A 26,885-nucleotide genomic window follows, 5' to 3' on the forward strand; every position below is an offset into this window, starting at 1 on the left:
CTATTCAGTATAGCTCAATATTGTTTATGCAACTGAAAAGATAATCGGAACCTAGAAACTGGTACTAGAATTCTCCGAATCCAATGCTACCACCATCACCAAATCACTCTGTGACCACAAGAATGCTCTTAAAAGCATTGAAGACATGCCAAAGATTGCAATCAATGGCACAGAGTCAGAAAAGAGTTATGAACAAACAATGAAACTGAAGTCAACTGAGGACATCAGCCCTTGCCCAGCCAAGGATGGTCAGTGGCAATGTAGAACACAAACGTCAAAATCAGGACAGTCCAGGTTCCTATGATCAGTAACTGTCAAGGAAAAATAAGCTCAATCAAGACTGCCCACGGTGACTCTGGGAAGTTCAAAATTAGACCAAAGCAGTCCAGGCCTCTAACACCCCATGGAACCACTTCTGGGTCTGGCCTTCCAGCCAACCAGGCCATGGATGGAAGACATAGCCATGCAGGACATGTCATTTCAGGCTCCCTAAGAGTTTCACTGACTCTTAGGCAAATAACTGACTCATTGGAAAAGACCCTGATGCTGGGAAAGATTGAAGGCAGAAGAAGGGGATGACAGAGATCAAGATGGTTGGATGGCATCACCGACTTGATGGATATGAGTTTGAGCAAGCTCTGGGAGTCGGTGATGGAGAGGGAAGTCTGGTGTGCTGCAGTCCACGGAGTCACAAAGAGTCAGACATGACTGAGGGACTGAACTGAACCAAAGAGTTCCACAAGAGGCTATCTTCCATTTGAAAAGCAACAACTTACCCCATTCTATCATTATAAGATCAAAGTTGTCTAATAAAGTGATTTTTCAGTGGTAAAAGGGGAGATAAGAGGATGATTCCTCTGGTCATTATCTCTAGAAAACTTTGCATCTATGACTCTTGGAAAACAGGTGTGTACAAAAAGTCATAAGCCCATGGAACAGTCTTCCAGCTTTTCTGAATGAACTCGGGTCACACTGATAAGAAGCATACATTTACCTTAGTTAAGACATATCATCCTGATTGCCTTACTATTATATAAGACATGCCCTTTCAAGTTGTGTAAAATATAGCATCATGGTTTTCATTGCTCTCCTATATGAGAAGTACAGTCACTGGGAATATACTCCTCTCCCAGAAAGAAAAGAGGAGGTTGAAAAAAAGAGCACTAATAAAGTTCTAGTAGTCATAAATGCATTTTTAAAACTTTATGGTTAGGGTTGACTAAGTCACAGATGCTCCTAGAGAAGGAAATGGCAACCCACTCCAGTATTCTTGCCTGGGAAATCCCATTTGTTGGAGAAGTCTGGCGGGCTACAGTCCATGGGGTCGCCAAGAGTTGGTCACAGCTTAGTGCCTGAGCGCTCACTCAGGATGATAATAAGGGTTCTTGGCTGATGCTACCACAAAAAGCTGTGTCATCTTGAGCAAGTTATTCAGCTTCTCTGGGCCTAAGTTTAAAAGTGAAGTCGCTCAGTCCTGGCCAACTCTTTGCAACCCCATGGACTGTAGCCTACCAGGCTCCTCCATCCATGGGATTCTCCAAGCAAATTCTTGAATACTGGAGTGGGTTGCCATTTATCTATAAAATGAATGTTTTAAGCTTTATAATCTTTAAGGATGCTTACGGCCCTAATATTCTTCTTAATAAACTCAAGAGACTCATACATGGTTTACATAATCCACTCTACATGGAAAATAAAATAGCAAAATAACTAAAATTCTAACTCTTGACCTCTGGGTAATTATAAATCATTAAGTAACTATGGCCAATGACTAGCTACAGGAGTGTGACACAATTTTACACCTCCTCCAGTTTACTCCTTTGTTCTCATTTTCCCCCTATTTTCTTTTTCCTTGACCAATGGAGCTGAAGGCCCTGAACTTTGGACTACAAATGCACCTAGAGAGCCCCTGAAATTATTGTTCTGATAGCTAACCAGTATTGCGCACCTGAGCAAAGGAAGGAGCACGCCGCTGTAAACACCTCTACAGTCATGTGTACCCTCCTGTTGTTTTGTGTTGCTGTTGTTCAGTCGCTAAGTCATGTCTGACTCTTTGTGACCCCATGGACTGCTGTACACCAGGCTCCTCTCTCCTCCCACTGTCTTCCAGAGATTGCCCAAACGCATGTCCTTTGAGTTGGTGATGCTGTCGCATCTCATCCTCTGCCTCCCTCTTCTCTTTTGGCCTTCAATCTTTCCCAGCATCAGGATCTTTTCCCATGAACTGGCTCTTCGGGTTAGGTGGCCAAAGCATTGGAGCTTCAGCTTCAGTCCTTCCAATGAATATTCAGGGTCATTATCCTTCCCCCAAAACCATGACCTTGAAAAATGCAAGTCAGGACCAAGAATGTGCTCACATCTAAATACCCACTCTCCCCTGTAGGGTAAAAATAAAGGGTAACCTTCAAAATCACAACATAGCCCACACTAGCAAGGTCATTTTATCCCAGCAAGAGTAAATCCCATTCTTTCAGCCAGCTTACAGGTTCCAACGCTTGCTTTCTTTAGGGCTAGTAAATTGCACCATTCAAATTCTAAGATCAACTTTAACGAGTTAATCTAGTTCCTTCACTAACAAGTGAGTCATACTTTCCTTTCCCCGTGGCCTCAAGATGGTCACCATTCTACCCAGCACAGCAAGGAACACCAGTTTTCTCTGGCAAAGGGTGCCAGAGTAGAGATATTTATCAACAAGAATTCTGTGGAAGGAAACGTTCAGTGCCACCCATCAATACTTTTATTTTCCATATTTAGTGTATAAAAAAATCCACAGGAACTGTAAAATGCATGCACATACCTCCTTTTAAAATTTAACAAATACACTGCAATCTTTAATCCTGATTTATACTTTCAGCTTCTAAAATAATTTAGCCCACGTGTAGAGTTTCTTCTGTGCCAAACTAATAATTCCTAGAATTTCACAGTACAAAATACTCATGCTCCGAGAAACAAATATCCAACTAGAGAGTCAGAGTCAATGTATCTTTCTTTTCAAGCACTCAGTCACAATATACTTTTCCAGTCAAGATGTATAAGAAGGTGACCGAACTTGAAAAGCACTTTGAATAGGGACAAACATAAACCAAAAGCATCCTTGGTTGTAAGGGCAAAAGAGAAGTGGAGGGATTTAAAGTCAAACCACTGCAAATCTTAGGCTCAAAAGGCAATTCATAGTTCCCAATTGCACTTTTACGTGATTCAAACAAAACTGTGAGATTGGGGAAATAGCACCATAGCTAATGTTACGACCAGAAAATCAGGTCAAAGAAGTTGGATCCCAGGAAGTGGCTGAATCAGGAATAAAATTCACATCTCCTCCTTTCCTGCCCATGCTGGTTCTGTCATATCATTCAACCCTTAATGTATTATAGTCTACCTAGCCTTGCCTTGTAAACATATACAGAATCAACCTTATATGCACACACACAGTAGATGAGCCAATGGGATGAGTCAACAGTAGTACAAGGTTCTTCTTCTAGCAGAGTAAATACTATTGAGTAGTAGGAAATGAAAGAGTCTTATCAAGACAGGAAAAATGATGCTGGCAAATTCTCCCCAGACCCCTAAGGCCCCCTATCCCCCTTTCTAAAATCCTCTTACAGAAGATGATTACAAGAAATCAGGAAAGCAGAACTGAAACCAAAAGCTTATCTGACTGATAAGGACATACTTACACAGGATGCAATAAATTACCATTGCTTCCTGTTTTAAGTATTCTTATCTGGAGGACACTAAATGTTTTTTTTTTTTTTTTACCACAGAACCTCACATTTAGGACACGTCCCAAAATAGGAGCTTCTGATCTTCAGCTGTCAGCTGAAATTGTTTCATAAATAGCCCAGCATATGTACTCTGGAAGCTTGCTAACACTCTAAATGCAAATATAGTCCAGTCACACCAATTCCTCTTAGACTTTGGCGGCAATCGAGAAGGTGCAAAACCCAGCAGCCCCAGAAATTCTACAGAGGATCCCATGAATGTCCCCAGTCAATGACCTATGGACCTCTATTTGGGTATTTTTGGAATTTTGAAACAAAAGCCATTAACAGATACAGATCCCTATTTTTAATATCTGGTTCGTAAAGGAACGAAGATTTATTTCAGGTCAGTTAATTTTTAAACAAGTTTAAAAATAGTTTTTGCCCAGAGATTCATTTTGATGAAAAGGATGTGTTTAAGGAAACCCTTGGGTCCTATATTTTTAAACAACTTTTCCAGAAGCTTTGCTAGTCAACAAGTACAGACAACAAAACTGATTATACGGGAATGTGCTTGAAAAATTACACATGTAACCCAAGGTAAGAATACATGCAGACACACACATACACAGTATAAAAGACACCTAGCTATAATCTTTATGATCTAGTATGTCAGGAATTCTATTGCCAGAATTACACAACAAGTTGAGACCATTTCAGAAAGAAAGAGAGGGAAAAAAAAAAAAAAAATCAATGTTTCCCCTCCCCCCCAAAAAAGAACTATGGCACATAACATAAATGGCCTGGGACTGTATCACTTGTCTTCTGTGTCCTTGTATTTGAGCAAAATATCTATGCCTTTACGGCCCTCTTATCACTCTGTGCTATGATTACCTGCCCTACAGCACACTTGCCCCAGGTGGGTAAAAAGGGGTTTGACTGTTCTCAATGGAAGTCAATCTACAAGAGTAGCCTTAAGATTGATTTCACCTTGAACATAGTAAATGCTCAAAAATTTTTGTTGAGTGTTGAAAAAACTCTTCAATATGCTCTTCAAGCCCCTTTGAGCCATTTGTTAAGTAACTGCCTTTTTTTAAGCCCAAGTGATAAGCACAGATTCCCACAGAGTGGCCCCTTTTATGAGTCTAGGAACAATTCTGCAATCCAGGAAGGAAAGCCCTGTCCCCAGACTACAGGTCCAGACAGGAATGAATTTTGTGGCCGTCTTGTGAAATCCATGTCTGCTGTGAACCACGTCTTGTGTGAACCACACTGCACCCAGACCAGGCAGCGGTGCCTGGCCAGTTCCAGATTCCTATTGCAGAATCGATGATGACCACGCTCACATGATCTGGATTATTAACTTGATTCTTTGAGACCTGGGAAAGAATTATGGTAAGAAAAAAAAATGTGTTTTTAAAATATCTATGCTGCTGCTGCTGCTGCTAAGTTGCTTCAGTCGTGTCCGACTCTGTGCGACCCCATAGATGGCAGCCCACCAGGCTCCACCGTCCCTGGGATTCTCCAGGCAAGAACACTGGAGTGGATTGCCATTTCCTTCTCCAATGCATGAAAGTGAAAAGTGAAAGTGAAGTCACTGAGTCATGTCCAACTCTCAGCGACCCCATGGACTGTAGTCCACCAGGCTCCTCTGTCCATGGGATTTTCCAGGCAAGAGTACTGGAGGGGGGTGCCACTGCCTTCTCCGAATATCTATGCTAAGTTGCTTCAGTTGTGTCAGACTCTTTGCAACCCTAACTATAGCCTCCCCCACCAGGCTTCTCCGTCCATTGGATTCTCCAGGCAAGAATACTGAAGTGGGTTGACATGCACTGCTCCAGTGGATCTTCCCGACACAGCCATCGAACCCATGTCTCTTAGGTCTCCCGCACTGGCAAGTGGGTTCTTTACCGCTAGCACCACCAAAATATCTATAGCAAGGCAACATCATAAAATATTCTTTAAAAGATTACTAGTGGAAGGATTCATACAATTGTTTTAAAAAATCCAAGTAGCTAGGTCCTTGGAGAAAGAGAGCTCAAGAAGGCGCTGGTGATCACAGTGGCTCCAAGGTGATCCAAAAATCTATAATGTTCTGATTTGCATTTCTCTCATAACTAGCGATTTTGAACATCTTTTCATGTGCCCATTGGCCATCTGTATGTCCTCTTTCACACTGGTCAGAACGGCTATCATCAAAAAATCCACAAACAACAAATGCTAAAGAAGGTGTGGAGAAAAGGGAACCCTCCTACAGTGACGGTAGTAGTGTAACTTGGTATAGCCACTATGGAGAACAATAAGGAGGTTCCTTAAAAAAATAAAAATAGAGCTACCATCACCTTGAAATCCCACTTCTGGGCGTATATCTGGAGAAAAACATGAACCAAAAGGATACATGTGCCCCAATGTTCATTGCAGCACTGTTTATAATGGCCAATACATGGAAGCAAATGTCCATTGACAGAAAAATGGATAATGAAAATGTGGTACATATATACAACAGAATAAATTCTCAGCCACTAAAAAAATGAAATAATGCCATTTGCAGCAACCAAGACAGACCTAGAGAGTATCATACCAAGTGACGTAAGTCAGACATAGGAGAAATATCATATGACATCCCTTATATGTGGAACCTAAAAAGAAATGATACAAATGAACTTACAAAACAGAAAGAGACTCAGAAAATGAACTTATTCTTACCAAGGGGAAAGGATAGTTAGGAACTCTGGGAAGGCCATGTACACACGGCTATATTTAAAATGGATAACCAACAAGAATCTACTGTATAGCACATGGAACTCTGTTCAATGTTATATGCCAGCCTGGATGGGAGGGAGTTTGGGGATAATGGATACATGTATCTATCTATGGCTGAATCCTTCACTGTTCACCTGAATCTACTACATTGTTTATTGGCTATCAGTTCAGCTCAGGGTTTAGTTAATTGGCTATACTCCAATACAAAATAAAAAGCTTAAAGTTTGGGGAAAAAAAATCTATAATGGTCTGCTGTCATGGAACAAAGAAACACTGACAAAGAGCCGATTAAAATGGAAAGAACTGGAGAAATTAGGAAGCAAATCTCCAACTGTATGCTGGGTTGGTCTGAAACACTCTACTCCAGCATACTGACCAATTCTGGGCAAGAAAAAGATGCAGGATATTTTATAGATTTGGGGAAGAACCACAAAATTGACTAAAGGTTTGAGAAACCAGAATGCCAACTAAAATCTAATAATGGTTAATATAAAGGAAAAAACTAAAAGCTGACTTCACAAAGGTCTTCAAACACATGTAAGAAAATATCCCATAAGAGGTCAGTGGACTAGATAAACAACCTATGATACATCCATATAATGGAATATTATTCAGCAGCATAAAGAAATGAACTATCAAGCCACAAAAAAGGACATGAATGAATCTTAACAAGCATACCACTAAGCAACAGAAGACAGTCTGATAAATAAATATATGTGCTATGTGATTCCAATTATATAACATTTTGGAAAAGGCAAAACCACAGAGATGTTAAACAGATCAGTGGTTTACCCCAGATTCTGGGTATTAGGAAGAGGTTTAAATAGGGAAGCACAGGTAATTTTTAGGAGAGTGAAACTATTCTGCATGATACTGTAATGGTAAACACAAGACAACAAGCATTTGTCAAAACTTACAACTTTATAGCAAAAAGCATAAACCTTACGTGTATGCAAAAAAAAAAATTGTTTTTAATTCAAGAGGTCCTTGATTACAGGTGGAATACAGAATGTGATGGAAGCATCTAGATATATCACAAATGCATGAGGCAATCTCCCTGAGGCAGGTGGAGATATGAGGTGCTGACCTAAGTAACTGGAAATGTGGCAAAAACCTACAAAACTAAAGGCAAAAGAAACTGCACTCTAGTTGATAAAGTCATTTCCTATAGGGCATGTGTTGACAATTCTGACACTGCTACATACATGTATGCAGCGAAACTGAACCAGTAAGTACATGGATGAAGGATGGTGACAGCCAAGTTTCTCCCTGTTGGGATGGGAGGTAAAGATAAGCAAAGGGCAGAGGCTAGAATAATCCACCAATAATCTGATCAATAATGATCCATCGATCAGAGTTCAGACATTAGTATGAATCCATGATCAGCTTAAGTTACTTACAGATGGTTACATGCATAAATTTTTACAGATATGTGTACGTGTTTAGTTGCTCAATTGTGTCTGACTCTTTGCAACCCTTTGGACTGTAGTCTGCCAGCCAACTCTGTCCGTGTATGTATATGTGTATATGTGTATGTATATGTATATGTGAATGTATATATACACACACATGGGCTTCTCAGGTGACACTAGTGGTAAAGAGTCCACCTGCAATGCAGGAGATGCAGGTTCAATCCCTGGGTCAAGAAGATACCCTGGAATAGGGAAAGGCAGCCCACTCCAACATTCCTGCCTGGAAAATTCCATGGACAGAGGAGCCTGGCAGGCTACAGTCTATGGGGCCATAAAGAGTCAGACACAACTGAGCAAACATATATATATAGAGAGAGAGAGAGGGAGTCTATATATTATACATCATATATACTATATGTTATTATATATATTATATATTATATAAACATATATAATATTATATATATCTAGGTTAATACACACACATACATTTCCTTGCTCTGACAGCTAAGAGAGCAAAAAAGAAATAACATTCTAGTAGCAACAAACAAATCTAGTGCCAAGATCTTGGTTTCTAACACAATTCTCCAGTAAAAGGAATCAGAGCTCCCTAGAGGAATGGAGGAGAAGGCAATGGCAACCCACTCCAGTCCTCTTGCCTGGCAAATCCCATGGATGCAGGAGCCTGGTAGGCTGCAGTCCATGGGGTCACAAAGAGTCGGACACGCCTGAGCGACTTCACTTTCACTTTTCACTTTCATGCACTGGAGAAGGAAATGGCAACCCACTCCAGTGTTCTTGCCTGGAGAATCCCAGGGATGGCGGAGCCTGGTGGGCTGCCATCTATGGGGTCGCACAGAGTCGGACCTGACTGAAATGACTTAGCAGCAGCAGCAGAGGAATGGATGATATTAGGACAGGGGCAGGAAATAAATATGATAATCATGGAGCATCTTATAGCAATAGAAAGTAGAGAAATGTTTTAAAACATTCCTACTGGGTTAAAAATGAGCAATAAAACAAGGTTAGGTGATTATAAAAATATTCATATGTTCTGCTCTCTAAATGGTTTTCAAATACCTTTAAATTTCCTGGCCACTTTAAAGAACCCTAAATGGTAAATTGCATTTGATGAATTCTTCTTTTTTATAGAAAAGTAGGATGATGCAAAATTTCTTTCAGAGGAAACTGACTGCAATTAAATGTCAGCAAATAAATATATATTTGAAACCCAGAAAGTCATATTCAGTTTAACGAACATTGTCTACTCACCGATGAAACAGTTCATGTTTATGGCTATTGTCTTCTAAGAATTTCTGTTTAAATTTATTTCCAGCCTCATTTCTTCTTTTAGTAAAGAGCAATGTTGTTATGATTTCCTGTTTTATATTCTGCACATTTAAATGCATTGTTTTATTTTTAAAATTTTTTTAGAACTTTACTGTACCTTACAGAAGTTTATATATATATATAAACTTAAATATTCTGATAAAAATATAATTTATATCTTCAATTTAAAAAGGACAGGGGCCTTGTTTCTTGTCATCACTACTAAAATCAGAGTGAGGGAAATAATCTCACATATCCTCACCATAAAAACTGGTAACCACTAAAAAAGTCACCTCAAAATGGTGGAATTTACTCTTGTGATATATGGATATACCAGGAACATACCAAATATCCTTATTAGTAAATTACACAGTAATATAAAAATAAAAGCATTTTTTAAAAGAGTAGTTTCAAGATACTGGTCTTTCCTCTCAAACATTTTATACAAAGAATAGACGCAGAGAAAAGTAAACACATTAAATAATTTTCCATCAGAATTTTCAAACGGAACTTCAGAAAAGAATTGGTATGAGCCATAACCAGTTTTGCATAATAGTCTTCAAAAGAAACCTCTTAAAGAGTGAAAACTACTACCGTCCAGTAAGGACCATGACATTAGCTGTGGTTCACAACATCAACACACACGGGTGGCCCAGCGCACAGTGGTGCCCACACAGTCCCAGCCTTTTCTGGGGCTTCCTGGAGATCTCACTCACCCCTCACACCCCTTCCCTGGGTGTCATTTGTTCCAGATATTGCCTTTCACATAAGGCAATCTCTCCCAAGCAGACACACACCAATTTCAAGTCTTTACTTCCTTCTGTTTCATATCCTGTCCCATGAGGTCAGAAAAATGTGACTTTGTTTCATTTGTGAGTCACAAGGTAACCTTGATCACAACTGAAAAGTCACAAGGAGTATAAAAAACATACTTAGATCCAGGCAAAAGGATGTGATGAGTAAATTACACAAACAAATCAATGTGAACCCTTCAAGTCCATGAAAAGGGCTGGCAGTTTTTGTTCCTTCTCTTAGTGGGCCTTATTTGTCCCCCAAGGAAGCTGATCCTTTGTAGCCTTTCTTTCAACGGGTCCTCAAAAAAAAAAAAAAGCTCGATGAAAGCCTAAATTTTCACCTGTTTTCTTTATAGTTGTAATTCAAGAACTCAGGGATAAGCTTGGCACTCAGGAGAAACTCACTAACTCCCTGTTGCATTAATTAACCAGAACGTTTGAGTCTTCAGCACTTCCGCACAGCTATCTTCAAGTCGGGTTATGATTTCTTCAAATTTCTAGGTTCAGTAATTACAACAGCTTAATTTTGGAATGAATGGAAATATTTAAGAAGTACTTACCAAGTGTCAGACAGTGGTAATGTAGCTAAGAAAATCTCTAACTCTCTGTCCTCCTGAATAGAATATGATTCTGTTCTATAGATAAATGAGGTGTTGGCACCTTTCCCATACTGTGGTTTAAAAACATATGGTCCCACATTCATTCATTCAGTATCTACAACAAATAGTGTCGACCAAATGCCAGAGGCATTGCACTAAGCATGTAAACCTTGTCAACCACCCTGGCAGAGAGAAAAATAGCCTAATTCAATACCAGACACATGCCCATTGAAAATACTTTCACATTTTAGAAAGTAGCATAAATGCCAACGTGACTATGTAGGACCAAGAAAATTGAAGTCCTATTTAAAATAAAATAGAACATATTTATGTTACAGATCTTGGGGACTTGTAGGGTTTTATATTAAAAACTATAAATTTTTGCTATCTATAAAATTGCTTCAATGCTAATTGTTAGCGTAATACTTAAAACTTCAAGCAATGTTGAAAAAAATTACTATAATAGGTGATAGGCTAGTTTAGAACACACAGTCTAATCCTTTGGTCATCAAACTACCCCAGCTTCAACCAAGCGCAGAAACATAATGCAAGAGGAAAGTCTCCTATCTTGGCAATCAGGGTCAGCTGCTCAGACCAAGGTAACTTTTTAGCAGAGTAATAACAAGTACCACACTGGCAAAATGCACTCATTTAAATTTAATCCCTTTCCCCAGACCTTACTCGTATTTTAGTAGAAAGGCTAATTAGCAACAATATATTCAAGAGTAAAAAAAAAAGGATGAGCATGGGGACAAATTAGAAGTGTCCTCTATGAATCATATACTTAATAACTGGCCTCATTTTGAGAAACAGAGGTAACTATGATACAATAATTGTTTTTCAAATACTTTTTGCATTGTTTTTGATATCTTCAAACCTCAGTAAAAAAGCTATGCTTTGACCTAGATCAGTAGGCTACAATTAACATCAGAAGAACTCTATTAGTAGAATAAAAGTTGATGAACTACTGTTGGAAGCAGAGAAATAAATCTTGTCAAAACAAAGCAAAATTTCTGTCAATCTTTCAAAGAGTGGTTTGGGGGAGCAGAGGAAGTATGCAAGGATTTCAGACCCAGCAACAATGCAGCTGTAATTAATTTTCCCCAAGTTTTCACATCCGGTCATATCAGACTGCAAAGATTCCTGTAATTCTGTTTGATGATTTTTTAAATATCTTGTTAAATCTGAACTTGATTTTTAAGATATTTAGCAAACGAAAGGGTTTGAGGGCCTCAAAATAGATCCGCAGTGTTGTCTTAATTTAGGAATTTTCTAAAACTATCCTCTTCCTGGATTCAACAACTCTCTCCTTAACTGTTGATAAACAAATTTTTCATTTGGCAAGCATTTTGAGCACCTCCACTGATACTGGAGTCATGAAATAATTAGTGAGACTACTCTCAAATAGCTTACAATTTCTAGGAGGAAAGAGGAGCATGAAACCAGTGATTCAAGCCAGGAAAGGGGTTTCCAGCATCTCTCAGGAAGGGGTAAACTTTCTGAAAAAAAGGAAAGAGACAGCGTGCTAGGTACACTGGAACCCAGGAAACCAAAGGCTCTAGATATTTTCTTTGAACAATTAAATGAATTGATTTTACACTGCAAATGCAATTTTATAGATGGTGAAAATCCATTCTGAACTCATCAGAGCTAAGAACTCTTCATTTATGTCCCTAAATACCTCCTGCCACCATTTTTAAAAATAATATTCCGCCAGCCAAAAAAAGAAAAAGCCTGAAGTTTCTTTATCTCATGAGTAACCATGGAATGGTGTTCTATTCTTAGAGAAGAGACATTCATTTAAAATCCACCCAAAAGTACCTAGTGAATTAGATCAAATTGGGTGGCATGTGGTTTTGTTGAGTACTTGATGCTGCAAAGACACTTTCCAAGAGCCCAGTGGGGTGGGAAGCAGGCTCTGAAGGCACAATGACATTCCTCTAGCAAGTTTCAAGCTGGAGGCTAAAAGCACCAGCCATTCATTTTTCCGACCCGAGACGCATTCCTCACCCAGTTCAAAGGCCCAATAAACACAAGCCTGCACACTTTCTGAAGGTCGTCCCTTGCGGGGACTTTTGAGGGACCAAGCCTGCAAGATATTTTTAAAGACCCAGTTTTAGGAATAGAACCTATTTTATCAGACTGTAGTTTCCTCTCCATAACCCTTAGCTTCACCTCCCCACCTCCCCACCTCCCCACCTCCCCACCTCCCCGCGTTCCGCCCCCCCCACCCCTCCCACACACACACAGTAAAGCTGAGGCAAAAGAGAAAGTCTTAATTATAACCTCAATGACATCTAGGGTGCCCTACTAATGGAAGTAAAGTATTTTCAGAAATTAAGTCATTACCTACTCTTTTTTAAAAAAAAATGCAATGTTTATATTCCTTAACCTGAGGAACAGGATCAGGTTTGAAAGGAAGTTATTGTTTAGCTGTGGTTTAAGGCATACACTGGAATTGAGCAGGGGGGGAAAACAGCGACAAAGGGAGGATTTGGGGGTTAGGTGGGAGTTGCCAAAAGTGGGTCATAGATACCCAGCTCAGCCAGGCCCTCGAAAAACTTTAAGGAAGCCCCTCCCCTTTCCCCCACCATGACATACTTCCCAAAGTGGCCCTATTTTGTTTTGTTCTGCAACCCTGAGAACATTTACGGCGTGGGGATTCTGGTAAATGAAAAAAGCAAATGCTGACTGGTAGAATATCTGGGGCAAAGAGTTACAACTCTGCCTTGGCTTTGAGTGGGATGTTACCAACCCTTTGGGTTTGCTTTCAGATAATTAGTAACTCTTGTTCCTAGATCTGGACTCATACTCAGGTGGGAAAACCTCTTTTAAGCCATTTAAAAGTCTTTGACCCTATTTCGGTCATGGCTCTCCAGCTCTCCCCACTCAACTTTCACTTCTCATCTGTTTTAGCTTCTGGTGTCTGTAAGGAGAGGGCAGTTTTGGTGAAGAGGTGGAGGAAGGATTGTTCAAGATGTCTCAAGCACCCCTGGGCTCTGGATGCCTTTCCAGGACCACATTTCATTTCCAGTCCTATCTGAGCCATCTGAGGACTATTAGAAAGGAAAATTCTCTAGTCTAGGAAAACACCATGAATATTTTTACCAACCACCAACGGCATTAAAAATATAGACAATAGCCTGGTATGAGAAACCCCAGTAGTCACATTTTTTGTTTTTCTCAGAGGTGAACTTCTAGCTTTCACTCATCCAGCAAGAGGCATTAATTCTTTTGAACTCTCAGAACTACGAGACTTCGGTGTCCAGAAACTCTTCAGAAAGATCCTTAACCTTTATACTTAATCCTACTATACTATATTAAGAACTAGTTATTCATTTAGTCTTAGAGAGGTTAAGGGCTGGGTGTCGAATGCTCAAGTACTACTATGAAAGTGTACCGGGGAAATAAAGAAAGCTATAAAATGTAGTATGTGAAAATTTAGATACCTTCCCCTCCTCTATCAATTAGGAGAAATGCTTCAAAGTTAGAAAAAGAGACCATTTCTTAACCAATGCTTTTCTTCTTCCTGGGTTACATGCTTATTTTAACCTGACGATTCAAAAGAGGCATGGAAAATAGAGTACTTCTCTTTTTCCCTTTAACAGGACAAGGCATTGAATCCGCTGTAAGAGGTATCTTGTCTGCTGTGTTCCTTTCATGCAGAAATGTGAGGTCTGAGCCTGTTCTTCCATGAGTCTGAGTTGTTGGGCATGTAACCAACTTTATATAACTAAGTTTCAAGATTTATGAGCAGCTCATCTCTGGAAAGATAAACAATAAAACAGTGTTGGTGGTGACCTCTGAGAAGACAAACGGGTACAGGAGTGGGAGGAAGCCTAAACGGTCACTCTATACCTCTAAAAAAATGTGTAAACCACTTGACACTTATAGCACGTTACATGCATTGCCTATACCGAAACAGTAAAGAAAAAAAAGGTTTGGATACAGTAAACTATCATAAAACTTGGTGGACCTTTTTTTTAAAATGCTTTTTTTTAGTATTTCTAGAAGAAACTACTACAAGCTTAAAAACAAGTATGACTGCACACCATCAAAACAAAGAAAGAGAGAGAAAAGAGAAATGACAAAATCTCAAAAGAGATTATACTTCCCGCCAGAAGCAAGCTCAGGAACCAGAGATCAGAGGGTTAGAGGTTTTCACTACTAAAAATAAAAGCCACCCACCCACCCAAAGGCGGGGGGAAATGTCTTTGAATAATAGAGCTTCTAAGACCAAAAGCTATGGTTTTTCCAGTGGTCATGTATGGATGTGAGAGTTGGACTGTGAAGAAGGCTGAACACCGAAGAATTTATGCTTTTGAACTGTGGTGTTGGAGAAGACTCTTGAGAGTCCATTGGACTGCAAGGAGATACAGCCAGTCCATTCTAAAGGAGATCAGGCCTGGCTGTTCTTTGGAAGGAATGATGCTAAAGCTGAATCATGTGAAGAGTTGACTCATTGGAAAAGACTCTGATGCTGGGAGGGATTGGGGGCAGGAGGAGAAAGGGATGACAGAGGATGAGATGGCTGGATGGCATCACCGACTCGATGAACAAGAGTTTGGGTGAACTCCGGGAGTTTGTGATGGACAGGGAGGCCTGGTGTGCTGTGACTCATGGGGTCGCAAAGAGTCGGACACGACTGAGCGACTAAACTGAACTAAACTGAACATAATTATAAATGTGGTACAGTATCTATAATTTTAAATACAAGAAAAGTACTAGTATGAAAAAAGTTACAGAATATTTGGTGTGAAACTGACTTCAAGTTAATCCACCAGAAGCAATTTTCCCTTAATACAATTTCCAGTAAGTATGTAACATGAGGAAATAATTGAGGAAATGGTTTTCTTTAAAACAAAGCAAAACAAAATGGTGAAGTGTTCCATTATACTAAAACTACCAACCCACCAAAATAAAAGGAATCATTTATATACAATACAGCTAAGAAACATATCTGATTATAGGAGGAGGACTGGAAAAGCATTAGGTCAATGAAGTTTTGAATGAAAGAGTCAATAGACTATTCTAATGATTTATGAAATCCACATGGAAGTGCCCAAAGGCTAGGACCTTCTGAAAGCACTGGCAACTGGTCAGGGAGGGTTACACTGGGTCAGCAAAGCAATGAACAGCCCAGACGACCAATCAAAAATCTGAAGTACAAAAACTGGACTACGCTAACTTCCGCCAGCAAGAGAAGCTTTGAGCTTTTTCACACACCTAACAGAGAAAAATAAGACCAAACAAAAAATTGTGCATGACTTCCTAGAGTTCCCAATTGGCCTCTCTGATTTCCTCTCCATTCATTCAAGTGGATACCTCACTGAAGGATTCTGATGGAACAACTGAGAAACATTATCCATAAACAGTCCACCAACTCTATTCCAACAGAATAACGTCATAGACATGGATTGGTTAAAGCTGACCTAAACTGTCAATAAGGAATCTTCCTACGAAGCAGGAGACAGGGATTCGATGCCTAGGTCATGAAGATCCCTTGAAGAAGGAAATGGCAATCCACTCCAGTATTCTCGCCTGGAAAATCCCAAGGACAGAGGAACCTGGCAGGTTACAGTCTTGGTGGTGGTGCAGTCAGTCCCAAAATCATGTCCAACTCTGTGACCCCATGGACTGTAGCCCAGCAGGCTCCTCTGTCCATGGGATTTCTGAGGCAAGAATACTGGAGTGGGTTACCATTTCCTTCTCCAGGGGCTCTTCCCCACCCACAGATTGAACCTGGATCTCCTTATTGCAGGCAGATTCTTGACCAACTGAGCCACCAGAGACTAGTCTATGGGGTCGCAAAAAAAAAGTGGGACAGGACTTAGTGACTAAACAGCAGCATATTGTCAGGTGGGGAGGGGTGCTTCCAACAGCTGACCTTAAAGTGAAGGAATCAGCAGGTAACTTACATCCTTCAGTCAGTTCAGTCATGTCTGACTCTTTGCGACCTCATGGACTGCAGCACGCCAGGTTTCCCTATCCATCACCAACTCCTGGAGCTTGCTCAAACTCATGTCCATCAAGTCAGTGATGCCATCCAATCATCTCATCGTCTGTCATCCCCTTCTCCTCCTGCCTTCAATCTTTCCCAGCATCAGGGTCTTTTCAAATGAGTCAGTTCTCCACATCAGGTGGCCAAAGTATTGGGAGTTTCAGCATCAGTCCTTCCAATGAATATTCAGGACTGATATCCTTTAGGACTGACTGGTTTGATCTCCTTGGTGTCCAAGGAACTCTCAAGAGTCTTCCCCAAGTTGCATCCTTACATAAATTTTATTTTTAAAAGGGGAGGAGGGAGAGGAGCCAAACTAAGTTTAGAGAAAGTTCTAAAAATTTAGACTGGTATAGTCAGGAAGGTTTGTCTTAAGGTCTGTTAAAACCTGAAAATGCTCCATCCAAATAAAAGAGGTTGAAATCAGTCCTGAATCAAATCAAAAGTGATTCAGAAGGTAGAACAGGACAGAATATTCTAAAGCACTTCATTACAACCCCAACAACAGCTTCTCCAGAAAGAACCCTCATTACAACTGACCCATTAAAGAATATCTGTAATTTTCTACAAAATATCACTATGTTTAGAGCTGCAAAAGAGGTTAGAATAATTTAGAACAAAATTCTCAAGTTACTGAAAAGGAAACAGGTCCAGAGAGATTAAGCAACTTTCTCAAGGTCACCCGGCTTAGCAAAGGACACAGGCTGTGTTACAACCCAAGATCTCTGGTTCCCAGAAACTGTTCTTTCCATTGTATCATTCAAGATGGCGGTAAATTATTTTCCAGGAATTTTGATAAACAAACAACAACAACAGAAAAGAATAGGGAGAGGGGAGGGAGGTATGCCCTTTTGAATTCCAAGTCTCTTGCTGCTGTGGCTAAGTCATTTCAGTCGCGTCCGACTCTGTGTGACCCTAAGACAATCTTAGCAATAGCGTTTATTTGAGTGGGTTGGGGGGGGGCAATCAGATAAATAACAATATGTGAAAATTTTATGGATTTTTTTTTAAACAAAAAGCTACCCAAACATTGGTAGAAATTATGAAAATTATGAAATGCTCAAAGTTTTTTGGAACAGAGAAGCTTGCTCCCACCTGCTCACAGTATTGGGGCACAGAATTACTCAGGGGGCATAGAATTACTTCCTTACATTTTCACCTGTGATGTTTCAATCGACACCTAAGGAAAAATGCTGCCTTTGGGGCTTATGATTCAGTGACTGCAACAGTGATTGCTGGCTGCTGAGAAATACTTATTTGAGAGGCATGGAGAGAAGAAAATACTTCCATGGAATTCCTCTTTGTTATTTTCCCTCTTTACTGTAGAAAAGACAAATGTGAACAAATTTCCAATTTCATCTGGTTATACAGCGCAGAGACGTTTGGTTATGTTGAGGGAGCACAACACAAATTTAGCAAGCTTTCAAAATCAGTTCGTCCAGCCTGTCTGATGAGCTGTCACTGGTGGGGAAAAAAAAAAATCGGTTTTTTAGAAGCAAGCCGCATTACCTCCAAGCTCAGTAAGGAACACTACCGAAGCTCTTATAATGAATCTCTAGATTCTCACGACTGGCAAGGATGTATCAGATGTTTTCATTTCACCAGGAACTCCTGAGGGCCTAGGATGGTCAGTTTTTGTTGATCTTACCTAGCTTCGTGCTTTGCAAACTGCAAGCACTCAGTTAAGTGTTAACTCCAAGGCAAATTCAAGCCAAACGTTTTCCCGAATGATCCCCACACGGTGCCTGCCACAGCACTTGTATTTTCTACTCCAATGTTTTGTTTTGTTTTTCTCTCCTCCCTCCCAATAGTAAGAGAAGTAAATGGAAAACTCCTGAGCCAACCCAATCACTCCTAAGCCACGTGCTGTAGCTTCCTGGGAAGGTGAAGGAACAGGAACGGGTAGTAGTAGTAAGCCGTAGTAAAGAGAGGAGGGAAACAAAATGGGGCGCGTCACATGGCCACGGCCTGGATTTTTCTCAATTAAATATAAGAGGAAGTGTGCGTTTCCGGCCTCGGTCAGTGGGCTGGTTGGACTTTCTCATTCTTAGGATTCTGGTCTGGATGCACACTAATAGGGCCGAGTGCACAACATCCTCCGGGAAGGGGGTGGAGGGGGCGTGTGTTTGGCTCCGTTTTCCCGGCTCCAGAGGGAAGGGCTGGCGGGAGAGCGGTAGGCTACAGCCCGGATGCCTGGCCCGCCGCCCACGCCGGACCCCGGACCACGGGCCCCCAATCGACCCCCTTCACCCGAGGCCCCTCCCCACCACTGCTGCAGCAGGGCCTGCGCTCGCGCTGATTGGCTCTGGCGGGGGCCAATCAGCGCCCGGCTGCCCCGCCCACTCTGGGCCAGTCTCTGCCGCGCTCTGCTGGGGCCAAGGGCTCGGCTGCCGCCGCCGCCACCGCCCACCACGCGCGGTGCGCGGAAAGGGGCCGGACCGCCCCCGCGCCCTCGGGCAACCGGCGGACCGGGTGGGAGTCTGAGAGTAGCCTCCGCCTCGATACTAACCCCCCCATCCCGGGGTCAAAAAGGGCTTGCAGGAGGGAGGGGGAGCCAAGCGCCAAATAGAGAGGCACGCAAGAAGCAGAGGTGACCGTGGAGATGAGAAAGTGCCAGACAAAAAGGCCACACAGCGAGGTGACAGGAGGGAGGGACGGGGAAGGAGAGATGAGAAGCAGACTTGGAGGTAGGAGTCCTGGAAATCTCGACTAGGAAATGCAGTGGAAGGAAGAAAAATGGACTTTTTTTCCAAGGGGACAAAACAAAATGACCAAAAAAAAAAAAAAAGGAACCTAAAATAAATGGCAGGAGCCTATGTCTTTGCCAAAGCCTGCTCTACCTGCCCGGCTGCAGTTTCCAAACAAAACAAACTTGAGGTAAACGCTGATTGAAGATAGCTGGCTGCTGTGCCCTTTCTGCCCTGCTTTTGGGGCTCTCCATTAACTCTGGGGAGAGTAGGCCACAAGTACTGCGAAATTCTGAAATGGAGCGAAAGAGAGAGAGAAAAAAAAAAAAAAGACAATGGCAGGAACATGAAATAAGAGGTGGGAAACAAGGAGGATGGGAGAGGAGGGTACGGGGGAAAAAAAAATACAGCAGGTTAGAACCCAGAGGAGACATGGATGGACGAGAGAGGAGAAGAGAAACAGAAAAGGTGATCAGACAGAAGGTGAATCAAGGGCAACCAACACTCCTGGGCACCTGCGCTAAATGCCTCAAAACATTCTCCTGTAACAGACGGTAAGAAACATTCAACAAGCAGAGACGATTAAATTGAGGGGTTAAGGGAAAGAGCACACACACATCTCCAAGCCCCTCATTCCTTTTCCTGCTTTAGGTTTTACCTGAGAAATAGGAAAGACAGGCAAAGATAGCAATTGCTGAGAAGTTAGGAAAACAACGTTTTCACAAAGTAACATAACTCCTTCCCAGGCAAAGGGGTTTGCCACAGACAGGCTTGATTTCTTTTTGTTTCATATGATAATTACCTATTAAATTACAAATTTAAAGGCAACAGGGCAAAGGCAAACAAGCAGAATTCAAGATGTAAATGTGCCAAGTAGCATTTGGTGCCTCACTTAAAACACACACACACACCCTCACCTCTCTCCATTTACATCTTACAAATACACACTGTAGGATTTTTCTGGCATGGTGCTGTCCATTGCTGGTCTCTTGCTGCTCCAAAATTATTAAGGAATGATTATATGGTTGTTCCAGAATATTACATTTTCCCTCAGAAAGTTAAGAATAGAAGATTGTTTTGTTTGGGTTGGTTTGTTTTTAATGTATCCTCCATAAAAGGAGGATTTTATTTTAAAGCCGTTTTGAAAAATGAAAACTTTATTTGGTCAACTTTCTTCAAAGCAAAATATTATTTATTCTACTTTCAAAAACAACAACAACAAAAAACCCTGATCAAATTAAGAAAACAGGTGAGGAACACTTATTGTTTCTTAGCCTCTTCTTTCTTCTTTAAAATCAAAATCTTGGTTCTGTTGGGATTTTTTTTCCCCCTTCAAATTCCCATTCTTTTATAAATGAGAAACTTTGCAACACAAACAGTTAAAGTATTAGAGGGATCCACATGTCCCAAAACATCATTTGAAACAACCAAAATTTTTACTGTTGATGCACACAATTAAATCTCTCTTCTAGAGAAGGAATCATGAATATAAATCTAAATACTAATCAGATAAATGTTTTGCATAATATATATCCCCTAAAATCTTAGTTTGATTGTTTCTATACCTGCACCTTGTTCCAGAAAACAGCAAATGATATGGGTCAAATAGTAGAATCAATAGGAAAAGGAACCCAATATACACATGAATTTCTTATGGATGGGCACATATTAAGAAGAATAATGTAAAAGCACATTTGATGAAACATATATAAAAAGGTTATCACAAGATAATGTTTGTCAGAATAAAGTGTTTCCAAATGCTGGAAACGTCTACATTGCCAACTCATCACATTATTTGCAAACTATACTCCTCTCCTCTTCCCACAATTATGACCACCAGAAAAAAAGGCTCAACAGAATGAAGGGCAGGCTAATTTCCTATTAGAAATGTTTTTCATTTTCAGTACAGCCTTAGCCACAGAAGACCCAAAGCCAACTTTCAACATTTAGTGAGGCATCCACTCTAGAACTTAAAAGGTAAACAGTAAATATCCTACAAAAAGGACAAGGTTTAGCCCTTAACATTCAATGCAGATGAAAACCAAACTCTTCCATCTTCCTGACCTAATATTTCTTTTCAAAGTAAAAATGTTAAGTAATTTTACAGAAGATGTACAGTAGCCCCCATATGATCTATGTGGGGGTCTCTGTACAGGCCTTTGCAAGAACAGACAACTGTAAGGCTGACATGGTGGGATGAATTTTCATAACTCTTAACTCAATAATGGGTCCCAGATGCATGCAGACTTCACTGTGTAAAAGCAGCCATGCCTGTGAGGTGATGGGTCCATGTGTGGGTAACATTTCATAAATCTTCATTCAGAAACAAAATGTCACCAATAATTACTTTTTAAAGAGAGCCGTAGACACAGACAGCTATTTCTCTAAATCTGTAAGCCTAAAGCAAGCTCTTACTTCTGAATCTTTTTTGGGCAACAGGAATAAAAATTGATGTTTCCCACTACTACTTATGTTGCCTTGGTATTGTGAAATCACAGAACTAAAGTACACAGGGCAACTTGATAAGATCACCCTTAAGAGCTCTGAGAAATTACCTTTAAATGAAGGGCTTAGCCCCTAGATTAACAAATGTTTTTTGTAGAACTGTCCCTTCTAGAGACTGACCTCAGTATATAGTCAAAAGAAAACTTCCATAAGGAGATCAGGGTTCTTATAAACGAACTTCACAAACCTCAGAACTGGCATTAACAGGATATATGTCTTGGAAATACTAAAGTACTTCACTTGGGAATCTCAAGGGGAAAAGCCCTCTGGAGTGGCTGCTCCTATAGATTTATCTAACCATCAGGCACATGTCCCCTCCTGTGCCAAGACCTCTCCCTCCCAGGAGTGCACTCCCTACAGAAGCAGAGGGAGGAGAGGGAAGGGCCCTGGGGCACAGAATTCGAGCACCAGGTTAAAAGTAGTTTTGTCTTCTGACTTTGTCACCATGAAACGCACCTGCTGTGATGTCCAGTTGAGCTACTGGAGGTCCTCTGGCTGCTTCTGGAAAGTGATGCTGGCATAGGCGCTTAGATCCTCGCTGGAGCGGCTGGTGGGGCCGCTCTGACTACTGCCCAGAGGCTGATGAGGGGCCGGGAGTGGAGGAGGCTGCGGTTGAGGTGGGCGCTCTTGAGGGCGCTGTTTGAAGTCCTTGACCAAATCCAAGTCTATGTAGTTAAGACCATTCTCCAAACCCCCAGCGGCCCCGCACAGTTGGGCCAGCTCCTTGGGGGCTCCCCCAAGCTCCCCGGGCCTCAGCCACACGTTCTCGAAGGAAGCAGAGCTGTGGCGTTTGACATCCTCGGCGCTGCTGCTGCTGCCGCCACCGCTGCCCGCGACGGCAGCCCCGGCTCCGAAGGGCACCGTGTTGCCCACCCGTGTGGCACTGGGCGTAGAGGAGAAGGTCTCAGAGCTGTGCCGCCTCCTGCACCCTTGCGGGTCGGCACGGATCACTTTGGCACTCTGGTTGCGGTTAGGACTGAGGTTCACCCGCGTGAAGGCGCTCGGACCCCCAAGCAGGGCCGAGCGGGCCGCCAGCTCCCCTGTTCCCGGAGGTGCAGTGGAGGAAACAGAGGCCGTCGAGGATGAGGAGGGAGCGTCCGCGGTGGCCCCGGGCAGGCTGGCATCCTCCACGACACCCGTCCGCATGTCGGCGTAGCTGATGGGCGCGACAGGTGAGGTGTCCACGTAGCTCTGCCGGGGACCGCCCATCTGCATGGTCATATAGTCGCCGCGGCTGCTGGGCACTGCCCTAGTCGGCCTGCACACGCTAGCAGCTCCAGGGGGCGCCGGGCCCACCCTGCCCGGCTGAACCCCCACGCTCTCCTGCCAGGTGGCCCTCCGGCCCGGCCCCAGGTCCATGTTCATATACTCTTCTGCGCCCGTCTCCTCCTCTCTGGGAGCTGGCTGGAGCTGGGACGGACACCTGATGGAAGGCGAGCTGTGGGATGCCACCGGGCCTGATAAGTAGCCTGGCTGATCGCTCCCAAATTCAATATTCACATACTCCCCTGGGCTCTTAGGCTCCGGAGGGAGCAGCAACGGGGGTGGCGGCTGCTGCTCTCGGGCCCGAGGTAAAGTGCTGGCCTTGGGATCCCCCAGAGACAGCCTCGTGGGCCGAGCCAGGCGGTTGTTGGTCTGGGCAGCTGTGTCCACCTTTCGAGGCAGATGGGCCTGAAGGACCTGATGATGGAGATGTGGGAGGCCAGGCTCTGGCCGAGCCCCACAATATCCCCCGCCCAGGCTGTCGCTGCTGGTGGACGAAGAGGAATCTTCTGCGGCCGCAGCGTAGAGGAGTCGACCGGAACTTGAGGAAAGGCGGAGGTGCTGGTGGTGCCGGGGCTCCTCCAGCTCCCCAGGGCGCTGGGTATGCTTGAAGGACCTTGGCAATGAGTAGTAGGAGAGGACGGGCTTGTGCTGGGGGTCCTCGGGGCCATAATAGCAGTCGGAGGGGCTGCTGGTGTTGGAGTCCCCAACGGGCGACATGTTCATGTAGTCACCTGTACAAGACAGGAGTTTGCCACTACCGCTCTCCACCGGAAGTTTGGGGTGTGGCAGGGCGTGAGAGTGGTGGCCCCCTACCCCGTTTGTCCAGAGCTTGCCATAGCTGCTCCCAGAAGGGGCGGCGCCGCTGCTGCTGCCGCCGCTGCTGGGCCCACCTCCAATGTCAGGAGAGCAGCTGCCGCTTGGGGACATCATCATGTAGCCGTTGGGGTCCACTCTCTGGGGATGACGTCTAATGGGGTTGATGATCTGCTGCGGGGCAGACACGCTCTTAGGGCTCATGGGCATGTAGTCCCCACTGCCTTTCCGGCTGCCGGGCACTGGGGCCACCCCTGGGGACATGGGCATGTAGCCATCATCGGTGTGAAGGCTGGAGGTGTCTGGGCGGTGGTGGCCCACACGCCGCTCCAAGGGGTGCATTTCCAGACCCTCCTCTGGGTAGGAGTGGGTGGGCACAAAGGCAGAGTGCCGGTAGCTGGGTACTCGGCCTCCACTGCCACCTCCTGGTGGGTAGGCGGGCATCATTTCAGTATATTCCTCAATGGAAGCCACAGAGGACTGAGACGGGGTTTTCTGGTGGGAAATGGTAGGCGAGGTGCCCGCAGAATGAGTCCGCTTTCGGAACCGATTATCCAGATCTGCCGCACCGGCTGCTTCTTCTCCTGGCAGGGCTGGGCTTGTGCCCAAACCTGCGGCTGGCACGTAGCGGTGACCATTGCCACCCCGGGGCAAAATGTAGTGACCATTGGGGGCAGTGAGGGTGGAGGCCCCCTTGCCTCCCATGCAGATGTAGTTGCTCAGCTCTTCCTCACCCCGGGCGGGCGGGGTGTGGCCCAGGGAATCTGGGGTGACGCTGCGGAAGGAGCTTCGGAAATCGCAGGGACTGGAGCCATACTCATCGGAGGAGATGAAGCCGCCATCACTGGGGGAACCAGACACAGAAGCACTAGACCGCCGCGGGAAAAGGCAGTCTGAGGTGGAGCCGTGGCCACTCGTGCTGCTGGACGACAGACTGACGGGGCTGGTGGCGGAAGGCGAGCAGCGAGAAGAAGGCATGGGGATGGAGCGGCTGTGATTGAGAGGCGGGTGCAGCCGGGAGCTGCCTCGATGGCGGTGGGCGTGGGTCCTGTTGGTGCTAGGACTCACAGGACTGCCGTCCACTGAGGCAGGGCGAGACATGGTGCCTTCGCCATCACTGGAGGCACGCACGCGGAAGGAGCCCTGCTTCCCGCCCACCAAGCTGGCTGGGGAGGTGGCCGTGATGCTCTCGGTGCGCGAGCGGCGGGTCAGCCCCACCTGGCTGGGTGGAGGGTTGTTGAGGTGGTGCCTCCTCAGGGGCACACTAATGGGGTTGGAGCAGTTGGAGGAGGACTGGCTCTTGCTTCTAGGGCGGAACTCATCGCTCATGGCCCGCATGGCCTCCAGGATTGTCTCATGCATGTTCTGGGCCACCACGGAGTCGTCCACCTGCATCCAGAACTCCCCCGGGCCCGTCACTGCGGAACGGCCCACTTCGATGAAGAAGAAGTTCTCTGAGTGGCCACAGCGCCTGATGTTCATCAGCTGCAGCACCACGGCCGCCGCCTCCGAGTTCAGCTTCACGAAGCTGATGGTCTTGCTGGTCAGGCAGAGGCGGTAGATGCCGATCAGGTTCTTTGTCTGACCCAGGCCCTTGGGTTTCAGGATCACCTGCCAGACCTCCTTGAAGGCGGGTCCTGGGGGCACGTCCCCGTAGCTCAAGTCCTCCCCGGCCTCCCCGAGGCCGGAGCTGCCACTGCAGCTGCCCCCGCCGCCTCCCGCCCCAGGCGCCGCGGCCCCGTCGTGGTGGCCCTTGGCACGGTTGTGCAGCTGCAGGAGGGCCTGGTACCAGCTGTCCTGCTCGGCCTCGCTGTCTGCCGCGATGGCAAAGTGCTCGTCCCGGGTGTAGAGAGCCACCAGGTGCTTGTTCTTGGAGTCCGCCCGCTTGTTGATGTTGAAGCAGCTCTCCAGGGGGATCGAGCGTTTGGGGGCGCTCGACTTGTGCCGCCACTTCTTTTCGTTCTCGTAGTACTCGAGGCGCGCCGGACCCCCAGCCTCGCTGGCCGCCCGCAGCACGAAGAATCGCTTGTGCATGCTCTTGGGTTTGCGCAGGTAGCCCACCTTGCGCACGTCCGAGAAGCCGTCCGTCTCCGGAGGGCTCGCCATGCTGCCGCCGCCGCCGAGCAGAGGGAGGCGCTGAAAAACAACCGAGTGGGGGGCGGAGGCTCCTAGCCGCGGCCCCGCACATGCAAACAGGGCTAGAGGAGGCAGAAACCCCGACTCCGAAATCCACGCCGCCCTCTGCGCCGGGGAGGGGCGGTCGAGGGAGGACGCAGCAGCTGCGCCAAGGAGATAGCCCCGACCTGAGTTTACTGGCGTGTTATGCCCTGGGGGAGAGGCAACGCGTCCGGCGCGAGTGCAGCCCGTATCCCCCGAGAGCCAAGTCTCTTCTCAGCCGCCGCGGTCGGGAAGAAGCTAAGATGCATCTCTCGCCGCCGGGGCCAGAGTCCGGCGCTGGCAGGCGGCGGCCCGGGCGGGCGGGCGGGGTGTGTGTGTGTGTGTGTGTGTGTGGGTCCTCGCCTGGCCCCTCCAGCCGCGCGCGCGCGCCTTCCCTCCGGAGTTCCTCTCTGGAAGTAGCGATTCCCGAGGCAAATTAAATATCCTTGGGCAGGGGGAGGCGAGCTGCCAAGTCCCAACGTTGCACGGGGTTCTCCCTCCTCCTCCTCCTTCGCCTCTTCCTCCGCCTCCTCCCACCCCCCGACCGTCCCCGCCGCCACCAGCCGCCCAAATACCAGCTCAATCGCGGAGACCGCGGCGCTGCGGCTGTTGCTGTTGCTGCCGCAGCCCGCGGACGCGTCCTCTGCAGCCCCCGATCGGGCCCATGTCGGCGGGCGGAGAAAGTGGCTTTTCCACGCGAAACGCGACTAGGCAGCCTGGGGAGCTGGGGGCGCGCCGAAGGGACAGGCTCATCCCTGCCCCTCGCTCCAGTCGGCCGGGGAAGAGGGGAGGGGACGAGGGCGGGAGGCGAAGGCGGGGGGGGGGGGGGGGTCGGGGGTGCGAGGGGGAGGCTGGGGAAGG

General features: G+C 45.1%; 1 protein-coding gene across 1 annotated transcript in view; it reads right to left on the reverse strand.

Moving 5' to 3' along the window:
* IRS1 (insulin receptor substrate 1) overlaps positions 1–26,545 on the reverse strand; it is a 62,271-nt gene extending 35,726 nt beyond the window's left edge. Inside the window, exon 1 of the mRNA XM_052662287.1 lies at positions 22,245–26,545. Within this exon, the coding sequence (XP_052518247.1) occupies positions 22,266–25,973 (3,708 nt within the window). The 5' untranslated portion in view covers positions 25,974–26,545 and the 3' untranslated portion in view covers positions 22,245–22,265. The remainder of the gene's footprint in view (positions 1–22,244) is intronic.
* Positions 26,546–26,885: the final 340 nt, after the last annotated feature.

This window comes from Budorcas taxicolor, chromosome 2, assembly GCF_023091745.1.
Source record: "Budorcas taxicolor isolate Tak-1 chromosome 2, Takin1.1, whole genome shotgun sequence".
Classification (NCBI taxonomy): Eukaryota; Metazoa; Chordata; class Mammalia; order Artiodactyla; family Bovidae; genus Budorcas; species Budorcas taxicolor.